Below are 21,549 nucleotides of genomic sequence, written 5' to 3' on the forward strand. Positions count from 1 at the left end.
AGTGAAAGGTAGATCAGAAGAGATTAAAAAAACACAAAACCACAGAAGAGTCATAACACGCAGGGCTGTGAATACTCAGAAAAGTGACAGGTGAAGTTCAGCATGTAAGTGTAAGGTAATGTATGTATGGAAGAATCACCAGCTGGTGTGGCAGCGGGCTCTGCGGGAACTCAGGAAAGAGACCGAGGTATTGCTGAGAGGGAGGAGGGATCAGTGTGCTGCTGTGGCACAAGCCTGACTGCCCTCCAGGCGCCATCAGGAAGGGCTCGGCTCTTGGAGGCAACACAGAGAACAGCACTTCATACAAAATCACGGTTATGTCTTAACCAAATTATCTGTGTGTTTCTAATGACCTTATTTACAAAATATATGGTGAAGGCTGGAAAGGTCCAGAGAACAGCGAAAATTATCAGGGGTCAAGGTTCTTCCATGTGAGGTCACATCTTTATAATGTAGACTTTATTCTGCAAAGGTGAAAGCGGACAGGAGTGATCAAATATTTAGCCAAGAGCAAGGACCTGGTCCTGAAACACTGGCTCTAGGGCTCTACCTCATAGCCTTAGGTAAAAGAAAGCACTTCTCATAGCAAATCAGAAACTTAGTGAGTTCATTGTCCAAGAAGAGGTGCTAGCAGAATCTTTGCATGATGGCCTCCTGAAAGGAATGATAGAAAAGTGGGGCTACTTGGTTATATACAACTGAGAGGGTAACTACATCCCTTCACAAGTTACTCCTTCGGGCTTCTTTAAAAAAGGCGAAATGTTGAACTGAATGAATCGCTGGTCCTCTCAAATGTGGCATCCCTAATGTTCTTGGAGGAGGGAGGAGGAAGAGCCAGCCAGTAGCTGGAAAATAGAATTATTCAACCTTAGGCCCACCTCAATTGGTTTAAAATCACATTCTGAGTCTCTTTCCATCCCTTCCTCCGCCACCTACCATATATCCCTTTGGTATCCTTCCATGCAAAGAAAATGCCTAACAGGAATTGCTGGGTATACCTTTACCGAAGCTCATACTTGGGTGGGGAGGCAGTAGAAACATACCTGTCAAAGTACCGAGGCTAATCCCTTAATGGCCAGAGCTCAGTCAGCTTTCTGGGCTCTCTGAAGGAGTCTGAGGCTCTTGTCCATGTGACAAATTGAGCCCTAGAATTTCTGAGTTTTCCTTATGTGACAGTTTTGGCCATTGTGTCTTGAAATCCCTCAGGAAATGTGGGTAGGGGTCATTATCCCATGGGATTTTAGTAAAAATCAGCTTACATAATTTCATACTCCTATTCATTGGGGGAAGAAAGACTTTTCTGTAATGAAATGTGAACTGGTGGTAGTCCTGAGGGTAACTGTAAAGGAAAATAATGGAAGGGAAGAACAGTAGTATCAGCCCTTTTGGACTACTTACGATTTCTGCCTTGCAGCTGCAAGACTCTGAACAAGAAGTAACAATACCTCAAGAAAATGTCTGGAGGGACAGTACCACTGTTGCTCAAAGACGTCAGCCACTGCACATTACCATTTCAGCTGTGAAGCCTTTACAGTTATGTATTGTCTGTGATTGTCTAGATTTCCTGTTTACACGGATGTATATTAGGGACATGCTGTAGTGTGTGTGGACTACAGTCTAAGTCCTCTCTCCAACTGGGCTGCAGGGAGGCTTTCAATCTCAAATTCTGTTTTCAGCTCACTGGAAATAATTTACCTAGTTTCCCTAACTTAAGACGGGGGTGGGTTCTAGTCACAAGATGGCTGCTTTTTACCATGTATTTTGTCTGACCCTCATTTTGCCATGGGCCTCAACCTTTATGCCCCCTTTTTCATGGTTCTGAAAAGAATGGTTCCTCAGTACGGAATATACAAGGGACAAACACCACCCCTCACATGCCCTATAACCTAAATGCTTCCCTTTAACTCATTTACATTAGTTTCCCCTTCAAGCATGGGGGATAGTGGAAAGAAGGTATTAATAGTTTGAAGTGTTGGCACAATTATGTGAGAACTTTCCATTCCAAACCTTTACACCCGCGTTTTTTTTCTTCTCACTTAATACTTGCCTAAACTTCTAAAATCAGTGAAAGTAAAATCAGAAAACTATGGAAACAACTGAACTTTGCTACAAGCTAGTATGATGACATGTGGTTATTTGAGATCTGTAAAAACTGTCATTGTGATTTATCAGTCGTTATTAAGAGCTGCAGAGAGAATCTGGTGTGATGCACTATCCTTTTAGAGACTAAGGCCTTCACCTAGTTGTTTCCCCACCTTCGGCCAGAAAAGGAATATTCCTATTCACCTCTGGGAAGGTACAGATAACAGTGCTATTATTGAATGGGGATTACTTTCCTCATGGCACAAGGGGAAACACTGCTGTATAACCTTCAACAGTGAGGCTCTGCTAAGTGGCCAGACTTAGAATTTGATTTTCTCCATTATTTTTTAAGTTTCAGCCTTATTCAATAGCTCTAATTGCAATAGGTATAGTTCGTTTAACTGTTAAAAAAAAAATTCCTGTTAGAGCTGAGAGAATTTCCTTTTTGTCAGTTTATTAGTTTTTGGTCAAGATTTAGACTGAGTCTTATAGCATTTCTTTGTGGAATGCCCCACTCAAGTGTCTTTTCCATCGGTTAAGTATATGTTTCGAGCTATAAGTTTTACTATAAGATACTTTATAAGACAGTTTTGCCCAACTTTCTGTGTCCAAGATGTTTCCCCCACTCAGGGTGCTAAACAGAATTGGAGTCTTTACTAAGAGATGCTCAGGAAAGTTTCAAAAGAGAACAGGTTCAAAATCCTTCTCCCTGTGACACTGAATGATAGAGATGAAAGAATTTTTGGGGATTGCCAGTTATATACAGTAGCCTTATTACTGCTAATCACTGTCAAAAAAAAGGTCACTCTTTTCCCGTCTATTTAAAAAAAACAGTGAGAATGTATCTAATGAACTGAATCTTGGTCAGTACTGGGGAAATTTTAATGTTGCAATATCTAATCAAACTTTGAGTGTACTGGTTCTGTGAACCATCTGGAAAAAAAGCAAATTAAACTTATTAAACATAATTGGTTGTGGTATATCTGTTTATAGGAATCTGAAATATATGAGCTTTTACTGTGCTTGAAGTGCTCATTTTAAATTCATTTATTTCTTTTTTTTTCTATATAATTTGTGACTTTGATGAAGTGTTCTTTTATGAAAAAAATTTAATGGTTCTACTACTGAAATTTTCACAAAAAAGCCAAGACCAATTTTACTGGGACATCAGAAAGCATAATGTACTTATCTCCATTCCAACCAGCTAGATAGAAAATGAATACACATATGGCAAGTTGGGAAACAGTTTAATGATCACTCACTAAAATCCACAGGAGAACCCTAAATGCTTACAAGCACAGATTATTCTACTACTGCTGCTATCACTGTGTCCTTCCTGGTAGAGTAGCACAAGTCAACAGTTTCTGGTTGTTTCATCTACTTAAAACCAGACATAAGAAAGAACCTGTTTTAGCAACTTCAGGCTTCAATGTGAAACCATCAAAGCACTCTTGGAAAGGTTTTCTCTCTCTGAAAGAAGCTCTCCTGTCCAGAAGACGGTTAAGGCCCATGTACCCTTCTTCCAGCTAGCCAAGAGACAATTAAATATCTCAAAATGTCCTAAGAGGTCCCAAAATTAGTCAAGACAAGTATGGAACAGGCTGCATGCCTTCTAGACGTGCAAATACTAGAGTTCTGAGAAAGACATTAAAATCATTATGGAATCCTTGGAGTACTGAGATACTAAAGCACCAGTGCAGAAAGTCTCATTTAACAGGAAGTCTGGAACCAGCACTTCTTCTGTCAGTAATAGGCCTTTCTAGACTTTGGTCTAGAAGAAGATGATTTTTTTGTGCTTTGAGTTGGGGATTTGTCCCTTTGACTTTAACCTTCGGACAGCCTCCCTCATGTGTTTGGGTTGTAGCGGTGGCATTTCTCCCCACTTCTCACACACATCCAGTGCTAAACAGGACAAAGAGAAAGTTTCATTATCACACCATAACTTATTAATCACATAACCCTTTTAAGTCCTGTAATTCTCATTAATGCTTAAGCTTGCTAAGGAAATAAACCAAGACACTTTTCCTTTTTAAGTGAATGCTATGAAATGTATCATGTTAGCTTTAGTATAATATCTCAGGCTTTATCACAGGCAACAGTAAAACAAATCTGCTTAAAAAAATAAAAGATTTTATCAGTTGGAGATTAGCAATGGGAAGCAGCCAGGCTTTTTACTAAATAGAGGGGGCAGTTCTCAGGGGTCACAACATCAGGGACAACTCACCATACCACATAGGTCAGCCCCAGTGATTGCTTTTCTTTTATCTTTACTTTTGGCGTAGAAATGAGTAAAGTCCACTGGAGAATATACAAAGTCTGCTGCTGTTACCCTGAGCTGAGGACAGGAATCAGGGGAGGGGTATTTCTCAGATGGTTCCTTTCCCGCCAATATTGAAATTTTCAAGGAACAATGGTCATGCTGTCCAGAGTACAAGACTACCTCCTTGGTCAACTTCTAGTGCAAATGGAAACTCCCACAGGTGCTCTAATAAGTTCCACAGTATAGATATTCTTTTTTTTTTTTTTTTTTTGAGACAGAGTCTCACTCTGTTGCCCGGGCTAGAGTGAGTGCCGTGGCGTCAGCCTAGCTCACAGCAACCTCAAACTCCTGGGCTTAAGCGATCCTACTGCCTTAGCCTTCCGAGTAGCTGGGACTACAGGCATGCGCCACCATGCCCGGCTGATTTTTTCTATATATATTTTTAGTTGGCCAGATAATTTTTTTATTTCTATTTTTAGTAGAGACAGGGTCTCACTCTTGCTCAGGCTGGTCTCGAACTCCTGACCTCGAGCGATCCACCCGCCTCGGCCTCCCAGAGGGTTAGGATTACAGGCGTGAGCCACCGCACCCAGCCTAGATATTCTTAAAAATAAGACCACTACAGGTATATCCAGTATTTGTAACCAACACTACTCACCTTCTTCCACCACTTCCCCGACGAAAACCTTGGAAATGCCAGACATAGCAATAACAACATTCTGAGACACAGAGGTGCCAGTGATGGACTGGATCAGCTTGAAAGGAGGACAAAGACAGTGATTAAGATAGTCAAAGACTAGCTTTGGAACATAGTACCAATAAATGAGCTTTGCACAGAAGAAATGTTTACTAAAGGCTGGATGCTGAAATTGAAACTATTAAAACAAGGATTCAAGTGTGTCATGACTTTATATGTTGAGACCCTATCCCTAGTGTATAAAACTAAAACTGGTTAGATAATTGAAGGGCATGTTATTTTTATTTTCTAGTCTAAGTAATCCACCAAGGTGCCTAATACTCACTTCAGAATGCCCAGATGTAGGTCGAATCTGGTTTACTCTAACATATGATGGAAATACAGTGTGGTGGTTCACCCTTACCCTTTTAATGGCTGCCTTAGGGAAAGCTGACCGGCGATACATTTCATAACGGTTCAGCTGCTCCTCAGAAAAAGAAGAAACCAGGATTCTAAACAAAGATTCAGGTAATTAAGTTGGCTTATAAGAATGAATACTCAAAGATACATTTTTAAGTCAATAAAACAAGTCTCAGATAATTAAAAAATGAATTCATAAGAGGTCAATGTCATTAGGCTTGGTGCTTATGAGGAATGGAGATAAAACATTTCTACTCTAAGGGAACTTGAGAAAAAGTGAAACACCACTTCCTTACTTATTAAGAACAAAAACTTACACAACAATATTGCATTACTGTATCATACTACATAGACTGTGTTTTCAGCATTAGGCTGTCTTCTCCATAACTTACTGCATTTCACCTTGATGGTAAAAATGTAATACATAAACATATTCAAACCAGTTGTTTTCAACATTAATAGATTTAGGGAGAAAATATTTGCAAAATATATGGAAAAAAGCTAATAATCTTAAAATTAATTCTTTCAAATAAAAAATATGGCCATATCAATTTTAGAAGATGAGCAAAGAACATGAACAGGAAATTTACAAAAATACCAATGGGCAATCAATATAGATGAAAAAAATTACCTTTCCTTATTAACTGAGGAAATCACAAACTAAAACAAGGTAACATTTTTCATAAATCAGATAACCTAAAAAGGAATAGTATTAGTGAAAATGTGGGGACACAAATGCATCCATGTTGGCAGGGGGTGAACTGGAATAGCTTTTTGGAGAGGAACTTGAAAACATGTATAAAAAGCCTTTGAAAGTGTTCATATTGTTTAAACTAGCAATTACACTTACAGGAGTTTGTCTTAGAAGTAATGGACAAGTATGCAAAGATGTCCCCAAAGATATTCATCATAATTTTGTGAAAAGAAAAAAAACCCCAAGCAGAACAGCTGTAGGGATTGGTTAAATTATAGTTCATCCATATAATGGGATATAATATAGCCATTCAAAATTATTTATCTAGGCCGGGCGCGATGGCTCACGCCTGTAATCCTAGCACTCTGGGAGGCCGAGGTGGGAGGATCGCTCGAGGTCAGGAGTTTGAGACCAGCCTGAGCAAGAGTGAGACCCCGTCTCTACTAAAAATAGAAATAAATTATCTGGCCAACTAAAAATATATATAGAAAAAATTAGCCGGGCATGGTGGCACATGCCTGTAGTCCCAGCTACTAGGGAGGCTGAGGCAGTAGGATCACTTAAGCCCAGGAGTCTGAGGTTGCCGTGAGCTAGGCTGACGCCACGGTACTCACTCTAGCCCGAGCAACAGAGCGAGACTCTGTCTCAAAAAAAAAAAAAATTACTTATCGGCATATTTACTGACATGAAAATATTTAGCTATACATATCAAATATCTAAAGAATTTTTGAAAAGATATACACCCAAATATTATACCCAAATTCATATAGAGTAAACTCTGAGTGGTGGGTTTATGGGTAAGTTTTTCTATTTTTCTGTATTCTCTGAATTATTTGGAATGAGCCCATACTACTTTTGTAATCAGAAAATGTCATAAAGGGCCAGGCCCAGTGGCTTATGCCTGTAATCCTACCACTCTGAGAGGCCAAGGCTGGAGGATCGCTTGAGGCCAGGAGATTCAGACCAGCCTAAGCAACACAGTGAGATCCCCATCTCTACAGAAAACAGAAAAATTAGCTGGGCATAGTGGTGCGGACTTGTAGTCCCAGCTACTCACAAGGGTGAGCCAGGAAGATCGCTTGAGCCCAGGAGTTTGAGATTTCAGTGAGCTATGATGACACCACTGTACTCCAGCCGGGGAGACAGAGCAAGACTCTGTCTCAAAAACAAAACAGTATTTGACATTTTTGAAAAAAATTATTTAATTTTATTTGTACATGTATAGAATACATCCTGGAGAATATACATAAAAATATTAGCAGTGTATATCTCTTGGTGGTAAGGTGATATTTTTTCTTTTTACCTATTTATATTTTCTGTGCTACAACATAATGTATTAACTGCTTTATTTTCTTTTTGAGTTTAAAAAGAACAAAATTTTAAAGGCCAAGAAAATTTTATTCAATTTGTGTGGTCAAGTTAGAGCCTTGAAATGGGGAATGGTAAGAAAGTGACTTACTGCATCTTCTGAATCTCATCTTCATCCACTTTCTGCTTCTTTTCTTTCTTTTCTTTGGTATCTATTTTCAGTTTTTTGGCTGCAGGAGTAAGTAATGATGAGTCTTCTCTTTCAACTGCTGTTAAATCTGAGACATCCTGACTCTTGAGCTGGGAAGATGAAAGAAACCCTATTATATATTTGGCCTACTTTCTAGGCATGGGCAAGGTATAAAGACATCATCCTCATCATCCTCATTACAAAACAACAAATCCATTTACTGAGTAGTCTTTTGATTGTAGGCACTGACTGTACCATCAAGTATAAGATACAATCTCTCTCCTAAAGGAAGATTATAGTTCCGCTGTGGAAAGAAAACCAGCCAAATAATCCAGTTTTCCAGTTCAGCTATGATTACAAATCCAGCATATGTTTACAAGGGCAATGAAATGCCAAGGATCATGAAAACCACTCTCCACGTGGGCCCACTCTTCTGATCTCATTCTGTAAAGCGGATGTCAGCAAAGTCCTCTCCATCCAGTCAGCTATTCTGCCTCCAGATCTATAGGTCTCTTCACTGAGGATGATTCCACATGGAAAGGAGGCCCATTCTCATCAAAACGGTGTTTCATTCAATTTGGAGCTTTTAAGTGAGTTTCTCACATGTAGTGCTCTTTTCTTCTTATCCTTCAATCCTACCATATCATGCAAATATTTCCCATTAGTAGACTGAAAATTTTTTGAAGATAGGTTTGTCTCTTATTATTTCTATCTCTCTTCCATCAGCAATTATTTATTTATTTTTGAGACAGAGTCTCACTCTGTTGCCCGGGCTAGAGTGCTGTGGCGTCAGCCTAGCTCACAGCAACCTCAAACTCCTGGGCTCAGGCAATCCTCCTGCCTCAGCCTCCCAAGTAGCTGGGACTACAGGCATGCGCCACCATGCCCAGCTAATTTTTCTATATATATTTTTAGCTGTCCATATAATTTCTTTCTATTTTTAGTAGAGACGGGGTCTCGCTCTTGCTCAGGCTAGTCTCGAACTCCTAAGCTCAAATGATCCGCCCGCCCCGGCCTCCCAGAGTGCTAGGATTACAGGCATGAGCCACCTCGCCCGGCCTTGCATCAGCAATTAACACAGTTTTACTCATGGTAAATGTTTAATAAATGTTTAATAACAATAAAAATCAAATTCAAACTTTATTCCCTCCCAACTTAATATGGAATCATAACTATACTATAAAACTCATTAATGAGATTTGTTTCCCTTACAGAGGAATTCAGATTTAAACTCATATAGGAATATGGGGGGTAGGTGGGAGTGAAAGTATTGTATCTTTGACAATCTTTTCAATTTCTTTCTAGCTACTGATTTATACAAGTTTTCTAATCTCTTTATGCTTCAATTTTGGTGATTTATATTCTCCTAAAAAAGCATCCATTTTTCTTAGATTTTCACATTTATTTGGCCTAAACTTGAACATTAAATTTTCTTATAACTTTGAAGATTTTCACATCAGTGTCTATTTTCTTATTTTGTAATGTTGTACATTTACATTTCAAATAATCAGTTCTTAATTTGATCATTTCTTATTTTTTTAAGCACTAATTCATTAGTATCTACTTTTACCCTTATTAACTCCTTGTTCCTATACTCTTCTTGTTTCTTTTGTTCTTTTTCTGGTTTCCTGAGTTGGGTGCTTATTTTCAATATCTTCTCTTTGTTAATAAAAATATGTAAGACTATGAACTTTTTTTTTCTAAATAAGGCTTTGGTTAAATCCCATAGAATTTGATGTGGCCTGTTATAATTTCTACTTTTAAGAACTTATGTTTTTCTCAATAGATGCTGGTGTGGATGCAGAGAGAAAGGAAAGCTTATAAACTGTTGGTGGGATTGCAAATTAGTACAATCTCTATGGAATACAGAGTGGAGATTCCTCAAAGAAATAAATGTGGAACTACCATTTGATCCAGCAATCCCACTGCTGGGTAGTAACCCAAAGGAAAAGAAGTCATTTTATCAAGAAGATACCTGCACTCGAATGTTTATCACAGCACAATTCACAGTTGCAAAGATGTGGAATCAACCTAAGTGCCCATCAATTCATGAGTGGATAAAGAAAATGTTATATATATGTGCGCACACATACACCCACACCATGGAGTACTACTCAGCCATAAAAAGGACTAAAATAATGTCTTTTGCAGCAACGTGGATGGAACTGGAGACCATTATCCTAAGTGAAGTATCTCAGGAATGGAAAAACAAACACCATATGCACTCACTAATAATTGGGAGCTAAACTATGGGTACACATGGGCACAAAAAGATATAAAGGTCATTAGAAACCAAGAAGGGGGGACAAGGGACACGTGATGGATTAAAAACTTACTTATCAGGTACAATGAACACCATTCTGGTGACAGGCATACCAAAAGCCATGACTTAAGCATTATACAAGGTATCCATGTAACAAAAACATTTGTACCCCCTTAATATTTTGAAATAAAAATAAATAAATAGTAGAATTTTTGTGTGTGTGGCTGGTACATGATCAATTTTTAAAAGTGTTTCAGAAGTATCACAATTTTATCCTCTGTTGGGTGCAAATTTCTATATGTAGTGAGCTCGCTAGTGGACTAAGCTAATTATTTAAATCCTTTCTGTCCCTGAGAACCGTTTTAAAGTTTCCTTTTTAGAAGAGTTTTGTCACATTTTTCTCTTTTTCTACAAGTTCTTACTTTATGTTTGATGCAACTTTATGCTCTGAAAAGCTATTTCCATCTAATGTTCACACCATGATCTCCTAAGTCGCTTCTAGCCCTAAGACCCCAAGATTCTACCTCTAGAGTTGGAACCCAGAGAAACTAAGATTCCATCCCATGGCTGAAGCTGAGCTAGGCAACACTGTTGAGCTCTAAGAGTGGTAACTGATGTTTTTATGCTATAGAAACCCGTGGACGTTAGCATCCAGGTCACTCATAGCAATTAAATGTCCCAGGAGGGTAAGAACATGCTATAACCTGTAGCTCCTTCAAAATCACCCTTTGATAGATCTGGTCGATTCTCCCGCCTATAAAGGCAAACGTTGTCTTACACAGTATCTAAGAGGAACCATATTGCGGTGAAAGGGCTGCTAGGAATCCTGGATTTTAGCTCTTGCCCTAAGTCTCAGTGTGACACTGCACTCCAATTTCCTCACCAAGAAAACCCAAAAGCTATTTAAAACTCCCTAGAAGTAGCTTTAGTACCTAAAGGGAAGAATTAAAATCTAGTGCTTGCGTCTCTGGAACCGCACTAGCAGTAGAGTTCTGTTTTGTTGTCCCCTCCCTACCCGTTCAAGATTTCAGATCTAGAGGGAGTCGTGGTGAGTTCGAATTCGCAAAGCTTGGAAAGGACTAATCAGGAAGCCCGGAGAGCATCCAGTAACACAATCTCGGTGTATTCCTCCAACCTCATCAACACATCTCTTCCTACCTCGCCGTCCTCCACTGCAGCTTCTTTCAAGTCCGCGTCTCGGTCTCCGTCAGTTTCCTGTGGGATCCCCTCCGTATCGGTAGCTCCCGGGTCCCCGGGAGCAGTGACCGTTTCATCTGGCTCCCCTGTCTCTCCACCTTTGTCCGTGGGCGACTCGCGGGCATTGTCCATTTCGGACAGGACTGGAGGGGAGAGGAGATTACAGCGATGTCAGACGCGCTAGCTCCGGGATCCAGAACTGCACAGCAGGCCAGGAACTTACTTCCCGCCGTCGCGCAGTGATGACACTGCCCCTACCGCTCCTCGGAGGGGCCAGTTTGAGGAGCGCGCTGCGGACTTGAGGGCTTCGTTTTAATTTTGGTTTGGTAACATTGGAGAGAGGGAAAATTGGACCTGCGAATTTCAGATTGTGGATCCTCCTGCCCTGGAAACAGCATTTGTAAAGGAGCGCGGTTTTGTTTACTAAAGGATTTCTTTTCCCTTTCCGCCTTTCTAAAAACGCAATGTCAGTTAACCCCTTCCTTAACCCGTTTCTCAGACAAAAGTTGGGGGACAGGGGCGAAAACTCAGTTCCGTTGAATGCCAGTGTCGTGGAATGCGGCTACCTGGGATTAGAAAACTTTCAGGCAGGGACTCAACCTTGTATATTTCAACTAGACAGACCGAGGGCCCGTGTTTACAATGAATTGCCAGCATTTCCCTTCTATTCCGCGAGCACCTTAAAAAAAAGTTGTATAGCTTGAGCATAACGTATCCAGTCCATTCATCCACTCCACAACTATGGACCGCCTACTTCGAGTTAGGAGCAGTTCTAGTACCAGGGAACAAAACGGACACAGTTTCTATCCAATTAAATGATTTTTCCAGTTCTGCAGTACTCAAGATTGGGGTTGGTTGCATAAACCCGACTTTTTATGTTAGTTTGGTAATCTCATCAAAACTAAGAAGAAACCTACAGAGAGGGCGGTCTCTCCTTTGCACGTTTTTCTTTAACGAGCCATTTCTTTAACTGGGACGACAAAGTGGCCAGGATGTTTCTATTTTAAAATTTTTCTCTCTTCTCTCATTGAGGTACTAGGGGGAGGGCGTTTTATTCGTCTTTGTATCACTAGGTCCCCGCACCTAATACATATTTGATTTTGCATCCTGAAAGGACGGACTTGGAAATTTAGGTGCGCGTTACCACATTTCTCTCTTTGTTCCTGCACCGCTTGGACCCATTACCGTATTTCCTGTCCCAGGAGCTCTCAAAACCTTTGGAGAAGGAGCGCGCGTCGGAAGGCGCGTACAGGTGGGCACTGTTTGTCCCCTTCCACCTACAATGGGGGTCCACACGGCAGTGCCCCTTTACCCCCACAGACCGGTCTCGCCACAGCTAGGTCCACCTGCGCTTGTCTGCGGAGCCCCGCCCAGCTAGGTGGGCCAGGGGGCGGGGCGCGGGGGCGCGGTGACGCGCGACGCCAGATCCCGGAAGTGACGCGCTGGTGGGAGGGGGGGAAGGCGGGGGGGGAGGGGGGTGGTGTCCCCGGCCGGTTTGGGGGGTGCGTTGCCCGGAGACGGAAAGTTTGGGAGCCCGAGCAGGCTTGGCTGCAGCCCGGGGGAGGGGGTCCAGAGGGCGGCGGCCCTGGGGATGGGGAAGGAGCAGGAGCTGTTGGAGGCGGCCCGCACCGGGCACCTCCCGGCGGTGGAGAAGCTGCTGTCCGGGAAGCGGCTCTCCTCAGGCTTCGGGGGCGGCGGCGGCGGCGGCGGCTCCGGGGGCGGCGGCGGCGGCGGCGGCCTGGGCTCTTCCAGCCACCCCCTCTCCAGTCTGCTCAGGTGGGTACGCGTTGGGGCCGGCCGCTGCTTGGAGACCCCCTCCACCCCGCCCGTCTCCTGGATCCCCGGAGAGGTCCGCGCTCCCGAGGCCGGGGCAGGGTGGGCGTGTGGCGGGCCCCCGGGAGCGGGCGGGCGCCCGCGGCGCAGGGGGCCGGAGGCGGCGCGGGTCCGGGGCTTGCGGCGCCGCACTCTCCTGTCTCGCGTCCTGACCCGGCTGCGAAGAATGGTGGGAGTGCCCAGGTGGCAGCCTTCGCCGCATGGCACAGCCCGCTTCACCCTCGCTCGCTCTCGGGTGCCAGCTACTGTATCTCTCCAAAGCCACTTTAGAGCAAATATGCACATGTTACATATTCGTATAAAATCTCCCTCACCTCCTGCAGAAACTCCCATGCCTTGCAGAATCTCGCGGCTCTCCTGGAGGAAATTCTGTTGATTCCCTTCTCTTAGGAACTTGGAACCTTCCACCAAGCTCTGCAGCATTTGGCTTTTGTTTGTATTAAAATTGTCTCTGGATTTATCACGTTCAAGGTGTTCCTCTTTGAGTCTCTCTTGTGCCTGAAGCTCAAATTGTAGCTCCTTGTCGTGAATCTCACTGGATATTCATCAGGGGGCTTATTCATTAGGAAATAAAGGTTTAAAAAGACTTGTTTAGGAAACTGAGGGATGCTTTACACTTTCCCAAGGTCTATTGTTAAACACTTGAATCTGGGGCTTTAAGAATTGAGGGGAGAGATCACTTTTTGTGTGGCTTGGAAGGAGGATTGGAGGTGCTTTGTCAGTGTGAGTTAAATGTGTTGGTTCAGCAGTGTTTTCATAGCCTGTTTTCTTTTCCTTCCTTGTTCTTTTGAGGTTTTTAAGAAGTGGAAGTTCATTTAGAAATGGCTTCGTTAGCTTTTGTTCCCCATTACTTTATGTAACTTCAATTTGAGCTTGGACCAAAGATATCTGAGGCTTTAATAAATTGTTAGGTCTTAAGCACTGAGTGCCAACCCAGGTCTCTTTATAGGAAGATTTAAAAAAGACATATGAGAGAGGAAACCTTCCCAGGAGCTACCCTTTAGGAGGCAACAACCGGTACTGTTTGCTGCTGTTTCTCCAGCCCCTTGAACAACACTGGCTCATTGTAGGTACTCAAGATTTGTATCAATTAGCGAATGATAAATTTCTCTTTCTTTCTTTTTCTTTTTTCTAAAAAAAATTTCATTTTCCAGTAGTGGCTGAAATTAAGTTTGCAGGTCTGATGCACTTATGAATTAAAAAAAATTTCTAAATAGACTGATGGTGATACTTGCTGTAATTTTAACAGTTCAGAGAACAGAGACATCATTTAGGTGTGGGATGGAGGTCAGGGCTTCCAGAAGGTGGAGGACTTAAGCTGGCCTGAAGGATGTGAGGATTTGGGTAGATGAAGTGTGGTGGGAACAGTCCAGGTGGACATCCCATGATCAGAGGCACAGAATTGAGAAAGCAGACTTATTTGGTGTTTATGGGGCACTAGGAGAAGAACTTCCTGCCTGGACCCTTGAGTGGTTGGGCATGATAAAGGTAAACAATTATGAATGGGTACACTTCCATCTAGCAGAGTGACAGTCTTTCTCACGTTTGTATTCCCAGTCCCCAGGTCAGTATCTGATGACTCACAGGTGTTCAATAAATGTACATCAAATACATGAATTGGGTTTTGAATCTTACCTGGATTACTTTGGCACTATGCAGTTCTGATGTCTGAGAGGGAAAGACTATACAAGTTTGGAAATGCCTCTGTCTGTAATGAGTTGATGATGTAGTATTTGGAGATTTTCCAGAGATACCTGAATCCGTAGCATATCCTGCTTAAGTGAGTAACTTTCACATGTTTCCCTCCTTGAAGTATAGGTCAAATTATTATTAATGCTCTCACTCAGAGACTGTTGAAATTCTTCTGAGGATTTAACTACCATAGAGTTAGTAAGACTAGGAAATCTGTTGAGCGCAGTGTTTTTACTTTTGGCCTTCTGTTGATGTGTCTGGTCTCTGCCATGAAGTGTGGGTGGTGTCTTCGTTCCCCGGAGTTAAAGAGCTGACTCCTGAGTTGCTCCTGTGTCTGCTGCAGAAAGGGTAGATGCCTAAGAGCTTCCCCAGCCTCTCGTTCCTGTGACTCCTGGGGGCAGGGAGGATCTGCAGGCACTGGTTACACTAGGTGTGTCATTAATTAGAGGTGACTCTGGTTAAACCTAGTGAAAGATTTTGGAGCAAATGAGATCATTCCTAGGTCGGCATGTTCTCCCTTTTTTCGTTTGGAAATAGTAGAAGGTAGGTCCCCTATGTCCCCAATCCCCCTTCCCTGCTAAAGACCCTGGATTATTTATTGAGCGCTGTGGAATCATAGCTTCAGATTTGGCCTTTGTATTAGCTGCCATATCCTACCCCCACTTGTACTGCCAACTGCAACCTGCCTTTGTCCAGGTGTTCGGGTGATGAAGTAAAGCTGGCAGGAATAGAAGCTTACAGCTGCAGTGGATATAAATGTTCCACACTACATGTGTGTTTGTCTATTTATCTATTTATGATCACCGTGCCCCCCCCACCCCAATTCCATGAAGGCTTTGTGCTTATTCTTAAGCTACAAAATGTCCCCTTCCCCTCACCCCATCCGTTATCTCTTACACTGCTCGGGCTTAGGTCTTAACTTCTTAAAGTCCTTCCTATTGACCCTAATACACACAGATCTCTCAAGCTTCTACTTCTTTGGGACGTAGCATCTGTAGTGTACTTTGCTCGCCTAGCTTTCACAGTTTATCACTTTGGCCTGTCAGTAATGTTTACGTATATAATAGTAACTCTCACCTGTTGAGACCATACCTGAGTGTCAGAAAGACAGCAAAGATGTCTACCGAACAAAAAGGTGCTATAAACTTCATGTTCTTCCAACTTTCCTTATACGTTTATTCCTTTCCTGTACGTTTATTCAGAGGCAGTATAGCATTATACTTAAGACCATTTGTTCCCAAGTCAGACTGCTTGACTCACATTCCACCGCCTCCATTGACTAGCTGCTTGATGTTATTCAAGTGAACCACTTTGATCCTCAATTTTTGCATCTGTAATATGGGGATACTATTATCTGCCTTATAGGTATTATCTTAGATAATACGCGTAAGGAACGTACTGTAATTCCTCCCGCATTCTAAGTGCTCAATGTTAGCCATCCTCAGTTCAGCACATACAATTTTGCCACGCACCTGCTCTGTGTAAAGTACCATGCCAGACACACTTTGAATGTGTTCTTTCATGTTTGGGGATCTGTTTTCCAGGCCATGGCAAATTAGAAACAGTATATAAGAGAGAGGACCTACTCAGGCAGGCAGATGAATGTCATTGATTTACCAAATGTTTACCCATCATCTACTTTGTGCCAGGCCAAGTGATTGCTAGATGCACTGCAAAATTTATCTTAGACCTGGCATGTCATAGGCACTCTATCAGAATTAGTCCCTCTCTTTATACATGGTCTGTTCCTTCACATAGTTTATAGCAGTATGATATGTCTATGTGACAGATTGACAAAAAAGAGATAGAAAAAGCATACAAATCTAGCATAATTTATCCCATTTGAAGCTATATATAGCCCTACACATCTAAGTATGCCCCAAGCATCATTGTACTATATCTTAGTGCTATAATTTATGTTTATTATGACTCTTAGCCATCAAATAAAGATTAAATCATGTTCATTATGGCTTGTTAATGAAAGTAGGAAAAAGTATAAATGTTCTAGTTTTCTGTCCAAAATGATTCAAATATTTTTGTTATTTAAAAGGATAAGCAATAGATTATCTAGAAAGTGTAGTTATCCAAAATGTCTAGTCTTACAGAGATTCTGGGTTGCATGGATTGTACTGTCTCATTTTCTAGTTGTTTAATGGATGCATGTCTTGAGTCTATAGCTTAGGAGCTTGGCATAGGCACTGTATTAAACTTCCTAACTTATGGTATTTTTTAGCCTTGGACTCAAAGCAGGTACCCAAACTCTCATATGATAGAGTTTGCTATTTAGAGTTAGAGTGAAACTACTGATTTCTAGGGATGCAACTTCTGTGTGAGAATCCAGTAAGATTTGGATTAAAAGTGAATTCTATCAATAAAAGGCCAAAAGATCCAAGAAAAGGAAATGTTAAAAGAAAACTGATTATGTAATAGCTTAAAACTATATATTGAATTTTGGACTAAATACTGATGTATGTGCATAAAAGGTAAAGTGAACTCCTTAGGATTCAGAAACACAGAGAAACTAAACCAAAGATCACAGCTGTGGAGGAGATTGTGTCATGGTTTAGGAACATTCTATACTTAATTTCTCAAGAATGAGAAGAATGAATAAGAAAAGAGGAAGTCAGGGAAGCTTGCTGGAGAAATCTGAAAATTTATAGACAGTAGCCATAAATGTGGCTATAGGCTAGTTTTTACTCTGCCATTTTGTGAAAAGAAAAAAGAAAAAGAAGACTGTCCCCAAACAGACATGAATTTCCCAAGATGTGAAAACGTTCTGAAATAAGGAATGAAGAAGGAGAGTTTTTGAAAAATGGACCTCATTTTGAGGACAATAACAGGTTCTCCCAAATCAGAAGATATGACAATTTTTGTTTTTAGACAAAGGGTCTTGCTATGTTGCCCAGGCTGGCCTCAGACTCTTGGGCTCCAGTGATCCTCCTGCCTCAGGCTTCCAAGTAACTGAGACTATAGGCTCAAGCCACCATGCCCAACTAGACTTTTTTTTTTTTTTTTTGAGTGGTTAGCATAACTGTTCTACTGAAATGATCCTTTATTCACTCCCAGAATGGATCTGTAGCTTGGAGATTATAATGGCATGACAGCTTTTCCTCATGCTGACCCTTTTACTTTTGCCCTCTACTGTGCCAGGTTTCTTTTGACAGTGTCTGTTTTGAGCAAAATGACTTTAACATCCTAAGGAAGAGAGCAACATTGACCATATAAGGATTGTAGAATGGAAGGGCCTGGAAACAGGATCTCATGGACTTGTCTGATCTAAGTTCCTGCTCTTTTAAGAGTATGCAAAAACAAAACCAAAATATAACTCTATACTAGAATAACAGTTTTCTGGGTCTTCCACTAAAATACCTTAATTAATTAAAAAGAGTTTTTCAAGAACTTCTTAAAATAATCCTTTTAAGTATGATTTTGTTGGGCTAGTAGCCCTGTTCCTTTAGTTTGGAATTGGTGTACGTACATTTTTGCTTTCTCTAAAGCAGAATATGGTTCCCCTGTTAAAAAACAAAATGAAACAAAAAAAGGTGACATGCCTGGAAATGACTTCTGTGGTGGTTACTTTGTATCTAAAAATCTAGAATGTGCCTAATCTTAAACTGAGTAGGACATTTACTTATAGTAAAAGATAATTTATAGGAGTTTAATAAGTCAGTGGTTTCCCTTTTTCTGAATTCAATTGAAGTTCAGTTTTTACTGTCTTAGTTACAAAATTAGAGACAAGGAAACAGTGAAACAATTTCGTGATCCGAAGAATTTGATTTGTATCCAGTCTGCTTCAGCATGTTCACTTGTCACAGGAGGTTGTTGTCCCAGTGAAAGTTGCATCCTTGGCCAGAAAAAATTTCCCCCTTGGTTTGTTCACCCCAAACAGCTGTGAATTTTGGTTTGTGAAAAGGAAGTCCTGGCTATTTCTGTCTCAGTCTTCAGTAGGGAAAGTAAATTACTAGGTTTTGTAGTCTAGAGACACCAAGGAAACCCCAAAAGTAGACAGTGGGGAGTTTGTTCTTGGAAAAGTCAGGCTCTTCTGTGGGTAGGAACTTGGTCTCTTTTTTGGCGCGCCCTCAGAAAATGTTTCCCACACTGATTTCCAAAAGATTACTGAGAGATTTTTCTGTGGTATAGAAAATTATATTGTATAGTATGTTTCATTCGTAGAACATCTTCAAATAACTTTGGTGTGGTTAGAGTTAATGGTAGTAATACTAGAAATTATATGGTACGGCTTCATATTTATCGTTTCTCAGTAATTTGTAGATCAAGTTTGTTTGGTTTACAAATCAAAAAAGAATTTTTAAAACAAGTCAGTTGTATCTGCTTGTGATGTTATTACCACTATTAAAAATGGTGGAGGTGATCCAGGAAGCAGATCTGCCTGCCGGCTTACTTAGGTGGTGAGCGTATAGCACGGCAGCTAAGGGTCAAGCTCTGACCCAGTTCTGCCTATGACTTAGGCAAGTTAAGTAACTTCTCTGAGCCTCTGTGTCTTCATATGTGTAATGGGCCTGCGTTGGTACCTACCTTCTAAAGCAGCATGAGATGAACTACAGTATGCAAGGCATATAATGCCTATACATGCCAAGGGCTTGGTAAACCTTGGCTGCTAGAATCATCTGATGGGAGCCAGGTGCTGCCACCCTTGATGAATGAGAATGATGATCTCGTTTGTTAAGGATGTATTTTTTATTAATGTTGCCATTTTAAAATTTATAATAATTTATAGTAGAAGCTCCCAACCTTTTCAATTATGAAGAGTCTCACTTTTAAAAGCCTAAAAAATGTTAATAGTGACAAAGTTACAAACCAATCTAGGTCTGCAATCCTTTGTTTGAAACCTTGGGGCCAGAGATATTTTGAAATCCAGAATTTTTGGGTTGTTGGAGAGTGATATTGAGCTCCCAGTGGGATTCTGGCAACACCCCGTCACAGTATGTGTCTTTGGTGAAACCTGTAAATATTCACACTAAATGGGATAAATATGAAGCAGCTTCACATCAGTTGGGATCAGGTTTTGCAGCTAAACAAGTTTGCCACTAATTTATGAGAATATATTTTCAGAGCTTTTTGGATTTCTGAACTATGAATAAGGGATTATAAACCTCTGTATTGTAGAAAAATTGCAAGACACATAAATACACAAAGAAGAAAATAAAATCATTTATAATTCCACCACCTAAAGAAATGAATTATTGTAGTTTTAGTGTACATACTTAGTCTTTTTTCTGTGCAAACTTTCTTTTTTTCTTTTTTTTAACAGAAATGACATTGTTCCTTATATACTTTGTCTCAAACTTTCACTTAATATATTGTGTACATTTTCCTATCATTTTTTATCCTCCTCAACCTCATTTTAAGTGGATAAGTAGTATACATAGTGTAGATGAATTATAATTAATCCCTTTCCTGCCATGGGACATGTGTTTGTTTTTAGTTTCTGCTATTGGAATAGCTTTGTGATGAACATCCTTGTAGACAGGTCTTGTGCACATTCATGCTTGCAACGTTTTATATACTCAATAGGGTATTGGGGTACTTTGAATATTCAACCATTGCAAAGTCACATATGTGCAGTTGAATTTGAGGACTCATAGTTTTGAGGCCCCTTACAATCCTGGGTTCTTCTGATTGGGATGTAATATACTGATCTATGGCCACTAAATGCTGCTTATTTTCAGAAAGTTACCTTTGTGCAAGCACAGGGTTTTTAATGGTCAACTTAGGGCCTCACTGGTTCTTTTTCAGGGGCAAGATGTTAAGAAGAGGGCTATTAGTAATACAAATATATGCAGTATGCTCCAAGCACAATGAAATAGCTTTCTGTTGTTGTTGTTCTAACTTTTATTATGAGAAATTTCAAACATACAGTTCTTGGAAGACTGAGGCGGAGGCATGTCTCTCCCTCCATGTGATGAGGTCCATCCTTTGTCATGGCTACACACTGCGCTTATCCCTACCAGTGGTGACTAGAAACATGATGTGGGGAGATTAGTCAGGGCCTTTACTGTGACTGGGAAAGCAGCTCCAAATGTATGTCCCATTAATAATACTGCCAGGAAGGCCCAGGCGGGAGGATCACTTGAGATTTGGAGTTCAAGACCAGCCTGAGCAGGAGCGAGACCTCATCTCTACCAAAAATAGAAAAAATTAGCCATGCATGTTGGCATGCACCTATAGTCCCAGCTAGTTGAGAGGCTGAGGCAGGAGGATTGCTTGAGCCCAGGAGTTGGAGGTTGCAGTGAGCTATGATGACGCTATTGCACTCTAGCTCAGGTGACAGAGTGAGACTCTGGCTCAAAAAAAAAAAAATACTGCCAATAGTCAGCATTTGTTGAGCATTCATTGATATTGGATTAATAGCATTAATTTTATATTTGGAAGGAATTATTAAGTGCTTGTCCTTACTAGGATTAAGAAAGTATATTTTTTATTACCATTTTTTCTTTTGTGGATATTGTGACTCTCAGCTTTGCAATGTGTAAAGTCAGATTTCCTAATTACAGTTCCTTCCAGTTGTAGAGAAAGTTTAAAATCTTAGGAGTGTTAATTTTTTTAAGGAGCATACTTTATTTAAAAAAATTGGAGAGACTATTCTTACCTGTGAAAAGGTAGAAAAAGTGATATTGTTATTTGAGGCATCTAATTTTTAGGAAACACAAACTAGTATATTTGGAAGTGGTACTTTAATCTTAGACAAATCCTTCTGAAGGGGAGGTCTGCCTGCACCACAGTCATTTGTCCACATGAACCAACCTGTTGAGTTTGTTTTCCTTTCCCTCAGATAAGCATTTTTTGTCATTTTCTTTTCAGTTTCCCTTAAACACAATCCATTTCTCAAGTTATTTTTCCTTTGAAATTGTAGTTGAGACCTACTTATAAGAAGTATGATGGCCGGAAAAGATTACACAGCAGATCAGTTCAG

At 40.8% G+C, this 21,549-nt stretch overlaps 3 protein-coding genes across 14 annotated transcripts in view; 2 read left to right on the forward strand and 1 right to left on the reverse strand.

Annotated features, from left to right (window-relative positions):
• UHRF1BP1 (UHRF1 binding protein 1) overlaps nt 1-9,447 on the forward strand; it is a 71,887-nt gene extending 62,440 nt beyond the window's left edge. The window contains exons 22-24 of one of the 4 annotated variants that reach the window (XR_006733481.1): nt 1,415-1,533; nt 7,663-8,220; nt 9,417-9,443. The gene's annotated coding sequence lies outside the window, so the exon portion shown is untranslated. Of the gene's footprint in view, nt 1-1,414; nt 3,051-7,662; nt 8,221-9,416 lie in introns of those variants that run through there. The other 3 variants (XR_006733482.1, XR_006733483.1, XM_045543537.1) reach the window with 3 other exon arrangements.
• On the reverse strand, nt 3,313-12,443 carry TAF11 (TATA-box binding protein associated factor 11). The gene is made up of 6 exons (XM_045543538.1): nt 12,276-12,443; nt 11,052-11,233; nt 7,592-7,740; nt 5,443-5,530; nt 5,001-5,097; nt 3,313-3,984 (listed from the first exon to the last, which is right to left on the reverse strand). Exons 2-6 carry the CDS (start codon nt 11,220-11,222, stop codon nt 3,854-3,856), a joined length of 636 nt encoding a protein of 211 aa, XP_045399494.1. The 5' UTR covers nt 11,223-11,233; nt 12,276-12,443; the 3' UTR covers nt 3,313-3,853.
• Nucleotides 12,444-12,535: 92 nt separating this feature from the next.
• Nucleotides 12,536-21,549, forward strand: part of ANKS1A (ankyrin repeat and sterile alpha motif domain containing 1A) — a 194,096-nt gene continuing 185,082 nt past the window's right edge. For 5 of the 9 annotated variants that reach the window (XM_045543540.1, XM_045543544.1, XM_045543545.1 and 2 more), the window contains exon 1: nt 12,587-12,866. In XM_045543540.1, the coding sequence (XP_045399496.1) occupies nt 12,682-12,866 (185 nt within the window). In that variant the 5' untranslated portion in view covers nt 12,587-12,681. Of the gene's footprint in view, nt 12,867-21,549 lie in introns of all 9 variants that reach the window. The other 4 variants (XM_045543539.1, XM_045543546.1, XM_045543549.1 and 1 more) reach the window with 2 other exon arrangements.

This window comes from Lemur catta, chromosome 2, assembly GCF_020740605.2.
Source record: "Lemur catta isolate mLemCat1 chromosome 2, mLemCat1.pri, whole genome shotgun sequence".
NCBI lineage: Eukaryota > Metazoa > Chordata > Mammalia > Primates > Lemuridae > Lemur > Lemur catta.